Below are 19,148 nucleotides of genomic sequence, written 5' to 3'. Positions count from 1 at the left end.
GTCCATTTCTGGTGGGTGGTTTTGTGTTTTATTCACCTTTTAGCCCTTTGGCATTCCAACTTTATAAGGCGATCATTTGGGCTGCTTGTTTTTGCTTATTTGTTTTGTTATATAAAATAATGGTAAACCTTTCAATCATCATTGCCTTAGATAAAATAAAAAATGATAATTTAGATTCTGCTGCTTCACAACCTGAGATCATCATAGCCCAGAATGAGGCTAATGTTTACTTGTCCTCTCTCTTGAGTCAGGTGAAAAATGATAGTGTGAAAAAGATTTCTGAGGTAATGCTTCAGATACAAAACCAGTGGCTTGCAAGCAACTTTGAAGTACCTTAAACATGAAAATTGATAGGCTAATTAAAATTTTAATTTATTATGTAAAGCTGTTTTATTCTGGGTGGCATTTTGATAACAGTTCTTCTAACATAGTTTGGTGAAATGCTATTACTGAACACGTTATACACATAAATTAGTGTAAATTAACCAGGTTTTGAAATGTAAGTATATGCTGGCAGACATATTTTTGCATAAGTGAAGAATACTGGAATATTTTAAAGTTATTAACTACTCTCTCAAGTGACACCAAAAGCTATGAGCAGAAGGGCCAGGGATTGGGGCTGTGAGCCCTCTCTTTCCAAGGACTATATAACAGTCTTATCATTTTGTTTCTTAATGCAGCCTTCCTCAAATTCTTTGGCCTTTGTTTCCCTTTATACTCTTAAAAATTATTAGTTATTAGTTCATTAAAAAAATAAACCCATCACCTGTTAACAAAAATCATACTTTTTTATGGAAAGTACTGTATTTTTCAAAGCAAAGACTTTTTTTTTTTTTTTGAAGAAAGGCACTGTTTTACATTTTTGCCCATCACTTAAAAGTCTGGCTGAGTAGAAGATGACTAGACTTGCATTCAGGCAGACCTCGTTTTACTGCACTTCCCTTTTCTGCACTTGACAGATATTGTGTCTTTTACAAATTGACGTTTGTGGCAACCCTGCATTGAGCAAGTCTATTGGTGCCATTTTTCTAGCAGCATTTCCTTACTTCCTGTCTTTGTGTCACATTTTCATAATTCTCACACTATTTCAAAATTTTTCATTATTATTATATTTGTTATAGTGATCTGTCATCAGTGATCTTTGATGTGATTATTGTGATTGTTTTGGGGCATCATGAACCATGTCCATATAGGATGGTGTGTGTGTTCTGACTGCTCCACTCACTGGCCATTCCCCCATCTCTCTCCCTCTTCTTGGGCCTCCCTGTTTTCTGAGGCAATGCTGAAATTGGGCTAATTAATGGTCTCTAAGTGTTCAAGTGAAAGGAAGAGTCCCACATCCCTCACTTTAAATCAAAAGCTAGAAATAATTAAGCTTAGTGAGGAAGGTATGTCGAAAGCCCAGATAGGCTGAAAGTTGGCCAAGTAGTCACTACAAAGGAAAAGTTCTTGAAGGAAATTAAAAGCACTACTCCAGTGAACACATGAATGATAAAAAAGCAGAATAGCCTTATTGCTGACACAGAGACAGTTTTAGTTGTCTGGATAGAAGACCATACCAGCCACAACATTCCCTTAGGCCAAAGCCTGATCCATAGCCAGGCCCTAACTCTCTTCAATTCTAGGAACGGTGAAAGAGGTGAGGAAGCTGCAGAAGAAGAGTCTGAATCTAGCAGAGGTTTAAGGAGGTTTAAGGAAAGACTCCATCTCCATAACATCAAAGTGCAAAGTGAAGCAGCAAGTGCTGATGTAGAAGCTGCAGCAAGTTCTCCAGAAGATCTAGATAAGATAATAAAAGTGGCTACACTAAATAACAGATTTTCAGTGTAGATGAAACAGCCTCTTTCGGGAGGAATATGCTATCTAGGACTTTCCTAGCTGGAGGGGAGAAGTCAGTGCCCAGCTTCAAAGTTTCAAAGGACACGCTGACTTTTGTTAGGGGCTAATGCAGCTGGTGACATGAAGTCGAAGCCAAAGTATCCAAGACTGTATACTATAGACATGATGGAAACATATAGACAGACTCCCTACCCCCTTGGAACCTAAAGTGGCAAAGTAGGAGATTAAAAGTAGAATTGAATACAATTTAGGTTGTAGAAATAAAATCACTGACTGTAACTGACTTCGTACCTACACAACAGTTAAAGAAAGCCAAAGCCAAAATAACAGCAAAAATAACAACAAAAACAGCAGCCGCAGGAATATCAGCTCACATTTGTCATGTTACTAACCATTAAATGTTCATTTGATTGGTTGTTTGTTTTTCAGGGTAGGTAGCTGATTTGTCTACATTTAAACCCCACCCCACCCCCAATTCTCCTGAAAGTTGGAAAGCTCTGTTTTGTCACCCATCCCGTAGAGGCATCCATGCTCATGGGTGCTGAGTGGCTCTGAGAGAATAAAGTTAAGAGAAGTAGCTTGAGCTTTGAGTTATTTAATAAATCTTGAGTCCTCTAATGTGCCCAATTGAGAATAATAATTCTTTCTGAACTTTAAGGAATCGTGTGTCAACGTCAGTGATATGCTCAAAATTGTTTGCTTTTGATTGTAATTTACCAGGCACTCTACTTGAGTGGCTAACAGGGTCAAACACTGGAGTTTAAGTCACAAATCCACAGCTTTCAAGCTGAATGACAAACTTTGACCCACGTTTTGTTAATGTTTTTATAAGATCATATCCACAATCGTTATTTGCATTCCAAGCATTATTTGGCACTGAACATTACGTGATTTTCAAATTTCTAGCCAATTTTCCCTTGAAGGTCATGTAATCAAAAAAGCCAAGAGCTGGCAAGGAGAGGGGGACTTGGATGGAGAAGATGAAAGAAAAAGAAAAAAAGTAAAAGAAAAACATGAACTCTTGTAGACATCAAGGAAAAGATTGAGCTACTGATGAATTACGTGGTTGGTGTTTTTAAAGGGAAAGAAGATGAATTATTAACCTACCTATTCTGGCAAATCATGACGTTTACAAAAGTGCTTATACAACCTCCCGTGGCTATGAAAAGTACTCCTCATGGTCAAGTACTTTCCAGTATCTTTCAAAACTATTATCTTTGACAGAAGAAGCATTCTGATGCCACGACTGGTGACTTTCTGGATTTAACAAAGAATTAGCAAATGAATTTTCTTACATATTCTACGGTTTAAGCTTCTGCATCCTAGTCTATTTCAAGGGTGAGGTTACCAAATTCTTCTGTGTAAGGAATTTTTAGAATCCTTATAAATAGTGCTATTAATTTATAAAATTTCCTATTGTTTAATGAAAGCCTCAGACTCACGAAATAATCAGTTTGAAAAAAGGTACAGTTGATCTTCATTATTTGTGGGAACCAGATTTGTAAATTTATCCCACTTGCTAAAATTTATTTGATACCCAGGATCAATACTCAACGGTGTTTTTATGGTCATTTGAAGATGTGCAGAGCAGCAAAAAGTTTGAGTCACCAAACACATATCCCCCAGATGAGGTTGAGTGCATGATGCTTTGCCTTCTTGTTTCAGTTCTTATACTATCAACTAGTGTCCTTTCTTTGGTTTATTTAAGGTTACAGGTTTTGTTTGCTCATGCTTTTCACTGTTTAAAATGGCCCTCAAGTGTAGTGCTGAAGTGTTGTCTAGTGTTTCTATGTGAAAGAAATCTATAATGTGCCTTATGGAAAAAATATGGAAAAGTAAAGATAAGCTTTGTTCAGACATGACTTAGAGCACTGTTGGTTTTGAGTTCAATGTTAATGAATCAATAATATATATTAAATATGGTGTCTTTAGAGAAAAATAGATATAAAACAAGGTTATCTATTGATCAGTTGGTGAAAATGTTGTGACCAGACAGGAACCTAACCATATACTTCCTCTAAGAGCAGTGACTCAGTATTCCCTAATTCAGTGTTCATGGTGACTTAAAATAGAATAGAATTACTTCAAATAACAAGATTCAATTCTATCTTGTTTTATGATCACTGCCATTGAATGGGATCCAGTCTCTTGGTTAAGTTTATGTCTCTCCCACTGATGTAAAAAATAATGTGCATGGGTATCAAAAGTAACTGTTACCAGCATATGAGCCAACTGTCTTAATTTGAAGAGCTGTGTTACAGTCTATTGTCAGTCTTTATGGATTTAAAGACATTAGTTCTTACTCTACTCAACCAATATGTGTAAAACTTTCTAAGGAATTTGGAAAAAGCTCTGATCCTGTTTTCATTAATTTAATGAGTCCATGAGTGACTAGTAGACCCGGAATTATTTCATAAAATCCTTAAACATTTGACCCAATGTAAAGATTCACGTATCTTCCTTAGCAAGAAAAAGTCATTAGCCTAATACATTGAATTATTTCTACTACATTTATATCATTCTTATTTACACACCTCTTTGCATCTGAGAAGAAGCCATTTTGGCTCTTTAGGAACCAAACTGGGTCACATTGATATGGACATTATTGATGCTGAAGGGCATGTAGATGTCTGTGGAAGTAACAGCAAACATGCTCCATAAAATCTGGAGAGAAGAGGCTATCACTCCAGTCACAGTTCATAGGGAACCCTAGCAACAGAATATTTTGTTGAGTTTCTTGAAAACATTTGGCTGTCAGTAGTTGTTACCAATGTTACTGTAAAGCACATGCTTTGAGACATTCTTCGCAGTGAGGAAAACAAGGCACAACTCAAACACTTGACCCTCTGTCCTTCAGTTGGATCTTTTCTGACTAGTGCATCCTGCTTCCAAACTATTTGATCAGTCACCAGTCAACGTCCTTCGTATTAAGTATGAGAAGAACCTGACAACAGGCCCAGGAATTCATCATTTCTGTTAGCTTGGGAGCCATATTGACTACAATTTTATTTTACAATACTGAACATTAGAAAATTTGTTTCATAGATACAGAATTGACATCCTTCCCCAATGAGCCATTAGAAGTAATACTTTGGGACTTCCCTGGTGGCGCAGTGGTTGGGAGTCCACCTGCCGATGCAGGGGACACGGGTTCGTGCCCCAGTCCGGGAAGATCCCACATGCCATGGAGTGGCTGGGCCCGTGAGCCATGGCCGCTGAGCCTGCACGTCCGGAGCCTGTGCTCCGCAACGGGAGAGGCCACAACAGTGAGAGGCCCGTGTACCACAAAAAAAAAAAAAAAAGAAGTAATACTTTGAGGGGAAACTGAAGCACAGTTTCCTATGAAATAATATAGCTAAAGAATTATCTGAAAATCTTAGTAATAGTTGCATGTAGATTGAGGTTATCTTCAACCATATTCCATGGAAGTAGAAACATCATCTGTATAGTTTGCTACTGTTTCCATTGGATGTATCATAGTGCTTGGCAGTTAGTTGTCCAATTCTTTTCTTTAATGAGACCTTGGGAAAAAAGTTAAGATTTATCTAGCAACATGGCCAGGTTCTTCAAATAGTCCTTTTAACTTTGAACTGAAGGAGAATCTTTACATATGTGATCTTGAAAAGAGCAATTGGCTGTTATGATACATGACAGCACTTGCAGTTAAGTGTATTAGCCAGCCCACCAGATGTAGCATTTTCATTTCATGTGCTTTGCCTGCAATTTCGAAAGCAGACTCAAGGTGAATGACCCTTCTAATCTCAAAAGAAATCTTCCCATTGGCAAAAGAACTTAAATTCTTAGTAACTCAGCATGAACGCTTTCTTAGTTAAGTGTTCTTTTTTTTTTTTTTTCTTTTTTTTTTGCGGTACGCGGGCCTCTCACTGTTGTGGCCTCTCCTGTTGTGGAGCGCAGGCTCCGGACGCGCAGGCTCAGTGGCCATGGCTCACGGGCCCAGTCGCTCCGCAGCATGTGGGATCCTCCCGGACCGGGGCACGAACCCGTGTCCCCTGCATCAGCAGGCGGACTCTCAACCACTGCGCCACCAGGGAAGCCTAAGTGTTCTTATTTTAAAGCTGCTGGGTCTAATATTTACTAACCTATGATCACTAAAGGTAAATCTTGTAAATTTCTGTAATAGTGTAAGTTTGGATAAAATGTGATTGATGACAAGCTCTAGTCCTCTGTCTCCTCTCCATTCCCAAGGAGGAGAATGGGAAAACTTACTTATATTCTTGGGGAGGGGATAGTGCTGGGAGAATTAGGAGGGGCTGAAGGCTGGGAAGATTACATCAAGCAATTACAAGGAGAAAGGCTGATGGTTGATCTCCATGTCTCCTCTATGCCCTTGACCCAGTCTCCATGGATCAGGGCAGCTAAGTGGGGCGTCAACAACCTGGGGGATTTCTGGAGTTGTTGGCACTGTCTTCGCAACCCACCTGTCACAAGATGCAGAATCATCCCCATCAATATTTAAGCTGCAGCTTATGACCTCAAGGTAACATCAAACTATAGCTGGGACCTGGCAGAATACGGATCAATTAGCTAGATACCCGGGACTTTCAGCTGTCTAGCTGCACAGGCTCGCCCTCAGCATCTGATACTTTTTACCCTATTTACCCATGTTATGGTGGAGATTAACAGTATATACACTACATCATTGACTCTAAGACACAATCAGTTAAAGATAAAGTATTATATTAAATACCACTAAAAAAGAGGAGAAACTTGCCAGGCTCTCAAATGCCATCAAGTATACTGTGAGCCCCGATTTCATGGATATTAAAAAGTGAAACAAAACTATGTCTTGGATTGCTGTATGCCTGGAACTAACACAACTTTGTTAATCAGCTATACTCCAATATAAAATAAAAACAAAAAACAAAACTATGTCTTGGAATCTACAAAGATCAGTCATTTAGACAGAGATAAAAACAGAAGTACCTACATTAAATATGGCAATGTTCTCTTATCTCTTTTATGATTATCAATCAAGGCTTCATTTAACTTTGGTTTTAATGACGAACTCAGACTAACACTTTTTTTCCCCAAGACTTTGAGACCTTTAGCTTCATGGTATAATGCTATGATACCTTTTCTTCTGCTTCCTTCTTTTTAAAAAAAAAAATTATTTATTTATTTATTTTTATTTTTGGCTGCGTTGGGTCTTCGTTGCTGCGCGTGGGCTCTCTCTACTCGCAGAGAACAGGGTCTACTCTTGGCTGTGGTGCCCGGGCTTCTCATTGCGGTGGCTTCTGTTGAGGAGCACAGGCTCTAGGCTCACAGGCTTCAGTGGTTGTGGCTTGCAGGCTCTAGAGCACAGGCTCAGTAGTTGTGGCTCACGGGCTTAGTTGCTCCGTGACATGTGGGATCTTCCCGGACCAGGGTTCGAACCCATGTCCCTTGCATTGGCAGGCGGATCTTTAACCACTGCTCCACCAGGGAAGCCCTGCTTCCTTTTTAACAATGCTTTTTTTGTGTGTGCCGCCATAGACTTTCTCAGCCTTCCAGTCTTAATTCAGTCTGCATCTTTTTATCTTGTCCTTCTCTATGGTAAGATAAGGGAGAGCATCTCTGTCTGACAAGAATGCTGTAGCGAAAGCCAAAAAGGGAGAAATATCGAGATGACAGAGTTCATAAACAATAGCATAACTCTCCTTGATGTTCTTTCCCCAAACACAAGGAGGGAAATTATCTCTATTCTCTGCCTGTTTTTACTATTTCTTTTTAAAGTGATAAATCCCCTGCATTTCATTTGCTTGATCCCTGACAAACTCCTGGAGATTTCAAGATGACTTTTAATGATCTCCTCTTCTCTGCACTTGGAGTCAGATGCCTGGGTAAGGAGGGGCCTCGAGTTCCTCCTGGGCTCCCACTCATGATATGGTTCATGTGCACGGGCTGCCCTGTTACATCGGGAAGGTCTCCCAATGACCCCCCAAATCATTTTGCTTCCCCCCATCTCTACTAATCAATCAAGGTCTGAGACATTGTCTTTAGACATTTGAGTGAGTTCACTTGAAATTTTTTTAAGGAAATTTTGCTAATAAGGAAAATCTAAAACACTCCAATTCCATTTTCAAATACAAATTTGGGAATTCCCTGACAGTCCAGCGGTTGGGGCTCCACATTTCCACTGCACAAAATTTCCATTCCCCACAGTGGAAATACATTCATTTACTAATTCATTGAACAAACATTTACTGAGTCTGTTACATTCCAAGCACTGGTTCGGGAAGAAGAGATACCAAGATGGAAACAGTCAGGAGCCTGGTTAAGAGAGGCATACGCATGGCAAACTGTGGTCATGTTAGCTCCCATCCTGCATCATGGGGGCAGAACTAAGGCAGAGGTTAATGCTTCATGGAGAGAGAAATGGCTTTTAGAGGCTATGACATTTAGCCTGAGGCTGGGAGAAGAGCATTGCAATATTCCCTCAGGCAATGATACAGAAAATTTCCAGCCAAAATCTATAGCAGGAAAGGTTAACAGAGGTTAACACTATAGGGCAGGGTGAGTGTATGTCTGAGTTTGGTGAAGGGTGGGGTCTGGGATTGCACAGGAAAGTTGTGGAGGTCAGGAGGTACATACACATTTGATCATGAAGGGCTCTGTAAGCCATGTTTTATCTCAAAGGTGATAAGATGCCACCAATGTGTTCAGATCTGCCTGTCATAAGAACACGTTTCACAGCATGATGGTATGGTTGGTGGATGTAAAAGAAGGTGCAAGCAAAGGCTGGAGAGGATATTTTTATCAAAGGATAGTAGTAAATACCCAAACAAGAAATGATAACCTAAAAAAAGATACTGATGATACATGAACTTACTAATTTAACTTGGCAATAAGTATCTGGAACTCAGTATGGATACTTGAGTTTGAGACCAAGATTTGGGCATCACTTGGACATAAACAATAGTTGGGATCAGAAAGTGAATGTCATCGTTGTGTAGAAGGAGAGAGAAGGAGGGAAACCCTGGTCCTGAGCACTGGCACCTCAAAGGCAGATTGAGCAAGAAAAAGCCCTCTGAGAGGTCAGAAGAAAACTAGGGGAGAGCCTCACAGAAGCAGAGGGAAAGGAGTTTTGAAAGAAGAAGGGAAAAAAAAAAAATCCCTGGTCAAATGATGCAAACTAATCAAATACGATTTGGAATAACAGTGATTTGGCGGTTCAGAAATTATGAAAGTCAGGGAGTGTACTGTAAGCCAGTTCACAGGTCGGTTGGCATCTTTTGGGACAGTGAGCTAGGATTTCTGTCTTATCTTAGGACCATGCAGTATTGGCTCCCTTTTGTAGGCTTTGGACATTTCCTTGTCTCCCGTCTCATTTGTCCCTCATCCTCTCTTTAGAGGAGGGACTGGCTGCACAAAGCCCAAGGAGCGTCCCTCCAGCAGGTGAGAGCAGAGACCTACCTTACATGGTTGACTGCCTCTCCCAGGAGACACAGACCACTCAGTGGTCACGTATCCACGCCAGAGCCATTCCCGGTAAAACCCTACCACTTGCCTCTTCTGAAGGCCAGGAAGGAGTTCAGGCTCTCATATCCTCTTCAGCAAGCACACTCTCTTAACAGGAAAGAGGTTAAAAGCCCTTTCTTTGGCCAAAAGCTTGACGGGGTATTGATCATTTTGTGGTTTTCTGGTGATTTTTATTGATTCCTCTGAATGTCTTGGATATCCACACTTCAGGGATCACATATGAAACCTTCAGTTTCTCAGCCAGTTTGGCCTTCGGATTTATAAGTTGTTACTAGTTTCCACTACTAGAAACCCTGAATCATTAACCCTGGATTTTCAGTCTTCATTCTTGACCCCCTGCTCGTTCTCACCTTGACCCTTCTGGCTGTAACTATCCTTCCCAGCTTTCTGTATTCTACTGACCCAGCAAACCCAAATGTCTCCTGACATTTTCAAGCTTACTTCTGAATCAGGCCTCTGATCTGTATGACTTTTACAAATAGTATGCCTTTTTCTACCCTCCTGAATTTATAATTTTAAAACAAATAATAGAAGATATAGTATGTTTCTTTGGTTTTTCCTCCATTATAAAATATTTCTCATCATATACAACTTAAAAGAGCCAGAAAAAAATATGAAAGAAAAAAAAGCCATTTATAGTTACTACTTATCCCAATATTGAACATTGTTGACAGTAATTTTTCCTCAGTAGTTGAAGATTTTTTTAATTTTTAAAATTTTTATTTGTTCACACATATTGTACACGTAATTTTGTATCATGATTTCTTCACTAAAAGGCGTGTTTTCTAAAGAGAAAGGCTGGTAAATAAATATAAACAAAGTTAAATGAGGTTTCATGACAATAGCAGTACCTAAACATTTATAACGCATTATACTTTTAAGCCCTTTTCACATATCATTTTTTAAGTCATCTTATTTCATTTATTGAATTTTTAACCATAACCAGCTAACAGTTATAAAGATTGTTTAATTAGTTGCAAGAATTAAACTCTTTAAAAATAATATCCAGAAAACCAAGTTATCCTTTTCTTCGTTGGCTTCCTGAACTCATCTTGTGCTAATTCAGTACACAATATTTTCTAAAATATACAATATTTGCTACCTATTTATTAAAGTGTTGCCTGAAATCTGATCTTAGAAGATTGGAAAGTTTTGTAATTATTCGTTTGTAACTCATCCAATCATGATGTATTGTATGTCAGGGCAGAATTTAGAAAAAGGAGAAACATTAGGCTACAACATCAGTGTTTCAGTTTTCCAGGAATTACAGTGTGTATTTGTCCATGTAATCAAATGTTTTGATTCCCATTCACATTACACTGTAAAAACAGTTTCAAAAATGACAGAAACCATTCTATCAGCTATCTTTTCAGTGGCTTTGTTAGAGTCAATGACACTCTGCTCCTCAGATAAGACCAAGCATTCCAGTCCAGAAGGTCTTCTTGAAGTGGTAATGGCTTCTCTAGTGAGAACATTTTAAGCAGTAGTTCCATAATTATTACTTCTTCATTTAAAGTTATGGTTATCAAATATCTAGCCCCTAAGTCAAAATGATGTGTCTCAATGGAATCCCCTATGTTTATTGGAAATAATTTTGGGTCCCTATGTCGACTGAAAAAAAAATGCACAACCTAAAAGTTGAGAATTATGTTTTATTTGTTGGACAAAACTGAGAACTTAAGCCTGGGACACAGCATCTCAGATCACTCTGAGAGACAGCTTCCAAAGAGGTAAGGGAGGAGCCAGGAGATACAGGAGTTTTTGCAACAAAAACCAGGTAGTCGGAACATCAAAAGATTACTCTTAATTAAGGAAAACCAGACATCTCAAGTTAAGGATGCATCTTCCTATATATGGGAAGATGCAAAAGTCAGGGCTCATTGAAATCATTGCTTTGATATGCACCTCAGCTATCTGAGGCCAGTATCCCGTGCTTTCTCATCCTGAGTCTCTTCAGGGTGCACTGTGGGGTGGGCAGTGGCTGCAGTGTCTGATGATTTGACGGCGGGCATCCTGTTTCTATCCTGAGTTCCCTCAGGGCTCACCAGAGTGGCTGTAGTGTGATGGCTTGATGGCTGCAAATCTTTGTTTACTGATATGGCAGGCAACATTTTTTCATTGACACCTAATTACTCCAATAAACCATATTTTAAAGTTTTTATTTAGCTCTTACAGATTCTATCTGAAAGGACTAGAAATACCCCATTATGGCTGAAATATTAAGCCAAAACTCAGCTGCTGCTGGAAAATGACAAAAATGTCCCCTCTTTGTTTTAAATAAATCATAAATGCCTTTAATCCACAAATAATGTGAATTTAAAAAATGGAAAATATTTGTGAATTTAATAAACCCCTTTCAAAAGAGAGTGACGGGATTAAACATCACTTCTCTATTTATGTGGTGTGACATTTTCGTTTTGTTCCAAGTTACTTTACTTTTTGTGTGACTCTGAAGTTTGTAAACATGCCATAAAATTTGTTAATTACATAATGACGATTTCATGGTTCTAATATAAAGGTGGCTAGACAGAGCCGCAAAATCGATTTTCTTTTTTACCTTGTGGAAAGAAACAAAAGGAAATGGAATGCAAAATCTGCATTAAGACCATATTAGAATTATAACTCAACAATCTGTTACACATGAAATGAAAACCAGGTGCATCCCAGTGTTAGTTATTGTGCTGTGATATTCAGCCAGCGGTTTAAGTTCAAACACCCCTTTGTTTAACCCATGCCTTGCTTTGTAAACCGCAGTGTTCCAAATGCAGATCTCTGGTTGTCTTCTCTTGCCAGAGGTCCTCAGAGGCACGACTGGCCCCAGGCCAAATCATGAAGTAGATGAAACTTGGCTTCATCCTCTCCTTAGTTTCTCTCCACCCACCTGTCCCCCAGTGCCTACCCTACTCACCCATCACTCTGGTTCTTCCCTCTGTTTTCCAGGGGGCTCATGCTATTTCTTGTTGCCAAAGCCCTCTTTGACTATATCATATTCCTGCTTGAAAAATGATCAGTGGTTCCCCAAGAGGAGCCAAGCAATCAAGACCTTCCTCCTTTCCTTCCAAATCTTATTGTCAACTGCTCCCTCCAATGTTCTACTGCAAGTGGATCGTCCGCCTTGCCCTTTTTATTCACACGCCTTTTCCATGCTATTATTCCTTCTGCCTAAGCTGGCCTCTGCCTCTCATCTCCATCTATGGAAATCTCTCACCTGTACCTCCTCCAAGTGCCTTCCCTGACCACCCTGGCCTCTCCCCTACACCTCATGCATACCCTCACGGGGCACTTACCACGTGTTGCTTTGTGTTATAATGTTTATGTATGTGTCTTGTCTCCAGGCACTGTGGTGGGCATTGCACAAAAGTAATATCTTTTAAATTTCACAACAATCATCTGAGGTAGGTATTACTATACCACTTGACAGTTAAGGAAAATGAGGCTCAAATAGATTAAATAACTTGCCTGAGGTCACAGTGCTAGAGAACAACAGAGCTAAGACTTGGACCCAGGTCCAAAACATATATTCTTTCCACTAAACCATATCATCGTCTATTTAGTTCTTTCCATTTTCTGAAAGATGAGTGGAGGTTTAAGATGGAGGAAGAGGCCAACTTAGGCTTTCTGATTATCAAATACTATTCAAGAAAGAGAGAATTTTTGTGATAATTACCGTATTCCTGGCTAGACCTGATTGGTTAACTATAATCCATGAGGAATTCAAGTCAAATGTGAAAGAAAAAATAATATTTACCTGACATTGCCAGAACAAATACACATGGCATAAAAAGAGAATATTGAAGACCTATAATTCAAGAAAGGCATTGGTCTCTGAGCACTATTGGCAAATATGTTCAAGGAAAACAGTTAAATGTGGCTTCCTACAAGTCCCCTGGGATTTAAACAATTTGGGGGTGAACAGGGGTCTGAAGATACAATGATCATTTAAATCTCTTATTAAATAACAATATCTTTATTGAGTACAAAGCCTGTTTTTTTCATCCTGTCTTTGGTGTGACATCTTGGATAACTTAGGGGAGAGAAGCTTAGGGTTTCTAAGAGGTAAATCTCATCCCAGATGGACAGCTTTTCCAGCTGCCCTCTCCAGGACCCAGAACCATGGAGTCCCACCTGGACAGGTCCCTCCTGGGGAGTCTTTGGCCTCGGACCAGCCTCCCGTTTGTCACATGGCAGAGACCCCATCCAGGGAAGAACTTAGACTTAGAATCTACGTGCTTTGACATCACTACCTTTGCTTCTCCCATGGGGGGAAAGTAATCTGTCTTCATTTCCACTCTTCTATTCTCATTTTCCAGACCCCAGCTTGTCACATTATCATATCGTATTTCTTCAACATGAGTGATGGGCAGTTATCATTAAGCCTGTATTCTCAGTGCATCTCCATCTCAGCTTTGTTTGCAAACTTCGTTTCAATTATGTGTGCTCCCTGTATGCCAGTTTCATTTATAGATGGCTCTACAGTTCAGTTTTGTTCCTCATACCAATTTTAATAATAATTTTTAAATTACTGTTTAGGGAAAACAATGCATGTAAGCTTGAATGTAGCAGGCCATCCTGGACTTCAGGCCCTATCTTAGAAAGCCTGAGAATTTTCATTTCAGTTATGTGTTAAAACTGAGGAATTAAATGAGCTTATCAGAAAAACCACCTTCAATCACACTGGAAAAAAACTGAAACATGAAAGCTCTTTTTTATTTTCTCTAAAGTTTTTATGTTTTTTCTTATCCCCTACAAAAGTCAATTTATTCTTTTCTTATTTTTTTCTTACTAAAGCTAATTTATTTTTTCTTATTATTTTGAAATAATTATATATTCACAGGAAATTGCAAAAGACATCTACAGGGAGGTCCTATTTACCCTGCACCCCGTCTCTCCCAGTGGTTACATCTTATATAATAATAGTGCATTATCGAGCCAGGAGATTGACATTGGACTAATTTATTTTTAAGTTTGAAAAAAGAAAAAAATCCAACCTAAAGACAACCTAGTCAGCTTTATTTCATTCTATTTCTGTTTCTGCTCACAAGCAATAACCAGGCTGACAGTTCTGGAAAACAAAGGGTGGTAGACCCATGCGGCCACAGAGAAATGATCTTCGAGGCTCATTCAAAATCCTAGTCAATGTCATGGCTAGTCTGGGTTGGAATCTGGTTCTGCCTCCACACATGTGACCTTAACCAAGTCACTTGATCCCTCCAAGTTTCTGTGTCTGCATCTATCAAATGGAGGAAATATTTCTCCTGCCTACTTCATAGGGTCCTTGTGAGAATGAAATACGATGATGTGTAGGAAAGGAGGTAGGGTGTCAGTCAACAATCATCAAGTTGATATTCTTTTCTGCAACAACTGCCAGTTACAGAAATGTAGTTTTTCAGTGGTGGTTTTATTCTTAGAAAAAAAAACTAAACCACCTCCTTATTAGCCACAAAGGCCTAGAATTTCCATCACATGTAAATGACCTTCCCTTTCTACACTCTTAGTGGGACAGGTACCAGCAAATATTGGACAGCACTCTGTGATTCATTGCCTAGACGCCCCTGAGGCTTGCAATATTTTAAAATAAATGTTTCTTAATATTTTCTTCTAAAAGGTCAAATGCGTTTTAAGTAGCTTTTATTTTTACTCTGACCCCAGCATCTATCCTTTCCTTTTTTTCATGCCATGAGATATACAATAGGTATTCTTGAAAATAGTGAGAAATTATAAGGATACCAGATTAGACAGTGCATGGCTTATGAATTAGAAATGCAAATCATCCAAACTGCATTGTTCTTTGGTTTGTCTGGATATATAATATAAACTCCTAACTCACTGGTGGATTCTGGTGTTCAGATAGTAAAAATGCTAGTCTTGGTAGTAAGGGAGGAGAAATATATAGGATAAAGTAAACTTAAATCATAGAAAGTAAAGATAAAAGCATTGTGCGTACTGAATGCTTCGGACACCACCATAAAAATGTTAAGATCCATTTTCTCCCCTCTTCCCCCCATATACAGGCTGGCATGGCTCTGACCTATGACCCCACAGCTGCCATACAGAATGGGTAAGTAGACTACGTTTTCTCTATTTTAATTGCTAAGGTATCTTTGAACTCTGAAATCAGTACTGAAAAAAAATATTCAAATCTTTCTTTTTGTTTTAAACCTTTCTCATCATTGTATTCTTTTCTTCCTGTGAGTGACTCTTATTTCATGGCACCCCCCATGTCACCCATTCTCACAATGCTTCTGCCCACATTCTGTCTCTCCCTTTCTCATCTGAGAAAGAGTAAGGAGTAGGATTTGAAGGGGGGTGTATGTAGATAGACTGGTCTGGGAGAAGTGTCCGTGTATCTCTACGGTAAGAGTGTCGCTCCTACTAATAACTCTAGAGTTTAGATTTCAGTAATTTTAGCATGTGCCCAGGTTCATTTTGACATTAATAATGCTTCCACTCTTGCCTTCTGGCTATCAGGGGAAGGGTAACGGACAGAGTCAAGTTAGTAGCTTGGAGATTGCATTTTCATTCTTCATCGTAATAAGCACCTGGAAACTTGCAGCCTCTTACTTAGAACAAGTCACATAGCCTAAAATTCTCCTCTGAAAAATCAGACTTAAGCTACATGATCTGGCCTCTCTAAAATTCTCTCATTCTGAATATTCTTTGGTTGAAACTTTCTTCTTACTTTTCAATTTCTTTTCTTTACTTTGGCCATCCTGCAATGGACCAACAAACCAAAGAATAAATATTATTTTTATTTTCACAACCTTTTATCTTAGATTTCTCCATGGCTTTCAGTTTTCTGTCTTTCAGTCTCATTTAAGAATCAATCAGAATGAAGGTCTCATTTAAGATCAACTTAGAGGATAGAAGGAATTAAACTCCATTTTTCTATTTAGTCAGCTGCATCTAATGAACACCTGTGGGATGTAGAAAATGTTTAGTACCCTCTTATTTTTGTAGTTATTCATTCAGGGGGTCATTTATTTACTCATTCAATAAACATCCAATGAGTCTGCCAAGCGCAGTACTATGCTCTGTAGGTTTAAAAAAACAATGTATGAGACAAGGGCTTTGCCCTCAAGAAACTCATGGTCTATCCTTCCATGAAAGAGTCAACACGGTTGGTAGTCTAGGGTAAGAGTCTAGTCCTTTGTCCTCTGTTGATTAAAACTTCTCTAGGAGTGAAACTTAAGAATATACTTTCATTTATCCAATAAGCCTTCTCTTATTTCCAACAAGGCACTTTAAACTTGGTGGTCAGAAGAACAAAAGGCAAGATGTAAAGACATGAAATAAAGTCCTCTAGAATCGTACTGTATAGTTGAGAAAATAAAATAGTTAACTCAAAAGGCATAGAATAAGGCATTATATGCTCAGCAACAGTGACAGAAAACAGGTATTATAATGTAAGGGAATGACATTTGTTGAACACATACTAAGTACCAAGTATTTTACATTTGTAATTTAATGGTACATGGTTTCAGAGTCTAATACATGTAAAAATACATGTAATTACAATTAGAAATTTATTCGCACACTAGAAAGTAGAAATAATAATTGAATGAATACCTATAAGTTAATTAACTAGATTCAACAAGTGTTCATGTTTCGATACATGTATATGGGTGTATGAATATATGAATCATCTACCTATCTGTACTATATATCTATCTGTTTATTATAGAGATCTTCTTGAGCAAGCCTCTAGGTCAAGGATTGGAGATGCCCCAGTGACCTAGGTCTGGACTGGAGAGAGTGAATGCCTTGCCTTAGTCAGTCATCTTTCCAGTGCACAATTTAAAATCTGAATTTGTTTTCCAAAAGACCTAACTTTCCAAGTTTTCATCCTGATCCATTACAAAACTACAGAAAAAAAAATTGAGATTTCAGCCTGCAATCTGAGCAGCCCTAAGTGATCTTTGGGTGGTGCCATATTAGAGGCAGTGAGGACTGCCTAGTACACAGGGAGCATGTCTCCCTTCCCAGGTCACCATCTCTACCGTATAGAGGTCGACTGCAAGTACATACGTCTGCCTTCTGTGACATCTTTGTCTGAACCTTATAGTAACAGTATAACATTCTATTCTTTGAACTATTTCAACAGTTGCAAAAGTGTTTCATCCTCTCCACTGTCCACTTAGACATTTACAACAATGAATATCTTCCTCAGGAAACAAATTGTAGTTAAGATGCTGAGAATACCATCTTCTTTATTTTATCTCCTGTCATCTGATAAAGAACTTTGTGTCATCCAGCAGTCCCTGTTTTCAATACTGTCTTGTCTACTGAATATTCCTTTCAACCTGTAAAATACTTGAGTCTCTCCCACCTATAAAGAAGGTAGAAGCAAAACAATCCTTTTCTGCCCATGAGATCACTTCTAGTGACCACATTCTTTTAGCTTTCTTTTCACTGGTAAACAACCCCAGGTTTCTATACACACTGTCTTCCCATATTGTCTCTAATTAAGCCCATTAAAGTGTGAATTCTGGTCTCAGACTTGACTGGTATTTTCCCTGTTGGTGTCTCCAAATTTGAGAAAAAAATTTGTCCAAATTTTTTTGTCCAAATTGATCTCCAAATTTGTCAGTTGTAACTGACGCACTCTTAGTCCTTATACTGTTTGAGATCTTGCATCATTTGACTTTCTGTTGTTGTTGTTATTGTTACCATTTACAGCTTCATGAAAATTTGTTATTTCTTAGATTTCACGACTCCATCCTTTGCTGATCCTCCTTGCTCTCCCCTTGCACTGCTCACTTTGTGTCTGCGGATTCCTCCTCTTCTGCCCACTTTTATTAATCTTTCTCAGGGTTTAGTCTTTTCTCACTCTGTGTTCTATCCAGTTGATCTCATCCACTCCTCCTGCTTTTAGGAACTGAGGACTCCCAAGTCCATACTTCAACTTCATAACTAGATGCAAAAATAATCACCTGTGTGTCTAACTGCATTAGGTGCTGCTCCTGGATATCTTTGTCCCAAAGTGAGGTCATTATCTTCAATCAATCTTTCATCATACAAACCAAATCAAATGAAAAGCAAGATCAAATTACTTGTTCCTTTTTTAAAAATACACTCTAAAGCCATTTAAGCCATAAATTCTAGTTCTCTGGGTATTCTCTCCTAAAACATTCTTTATAATAAAATTGGTCCTTAAAACTTACTCCATCTGTCTTTGAACTGTATCTTCAACCCAGCTCTGCGTCCCTGCCACTGGTTGAGTTTATTCAATCACCATTCCCTACCTGTATGAAGCTTTTACTTGCTTCTAATATAACTGACCTCCAAACCATTTTCACATTGCTTTTTGAATAATTTTTTAAAGCAAAAAGCAATCAGTAATCATCTACCTGCCTGGTTTAATGTATTATGTAGACTTTACTAACTGCAGAACAGAATTCAAACTTCCAAGAATGGCACAAAAAGAACTCCGTGATTTGGTTCCTGCGACTGAACTGGACCTTCTTTGATTCTCAGAGCATCCCAAGCTACTTTAACCCATGTGTCTGTTGCTCATGGAATTCTCTCTGCCTGGAGAGAATGGTGATATTCTTCCTTCCTTCCTTCCTAATTCCTTCCTTCCTCCCTTCTTTCCTCCCTCCCTCCCTCCGTCCCTTTCTTCCTTCCATCCTTCTTTCTTTCTTTCACTGCTCTCATTTAAAGAACACCATTAGGGACTTCCCTAGTGGCGCAGTGGTTAAGAATTGAGCCCTGGTCTGGGAAGATCCCACATTCTGTGGAGCAACTAAGCCCGCGTGCCACAACTACTGAGCCTGTGCTCTAGAGCTCACGAGCCACAACTACTGAGCCCGCATGCCACAACTACAGAAGCC

The 19,148-nt window shown here is 38.9% G+C and overlaps 1 protein-coding gene across 12 annotated transcripts in view; it reads left to right on the top strand.

The window, feature by feature from the left end:
• RBMS3 (RNA binding motif single stranded interacting protein 3) overlaps positions 1 to 19,148 on the top strand; it is a gene marked incomplete at its 3' end in the record, with an annotated part of 726,099 nt that overhangs the window by 588,932 nt on the left and 118,019 nt on the right. For all 12 annotated transcript variants that reach the window (XM_081246096.1, XM_081246094.1, XM_081246095.1 and 9 more), the window contains one exon: positions 15,330 to 15,376. In XM_081246096.1, the coding sequence (XP_081102222.1) occupies positions 15,330 to 15,376 (47 nt within the window). The remainder of the gene's footprint in view (positions 1 to 15,329; positions 15,377 to 19,148) is intronic.

The sequence above is a fragment of the Mesoplodon bidens genome (assembly GCF_964165515.1).
Source record: "Mesoplodon bidens genome assembly, chromosome: 10".
Classification (NCBI taxonomy): domain Eukaryota; kingdom Metazoa; phylum Chordata; class Mammalia; order Artiodactyla; family Ziphiidae; genus Mesoplodon; species Mesoplodon bidens.
This window is presented reverse-complemented; position numbering and strand designations above follow the sequence as displayed.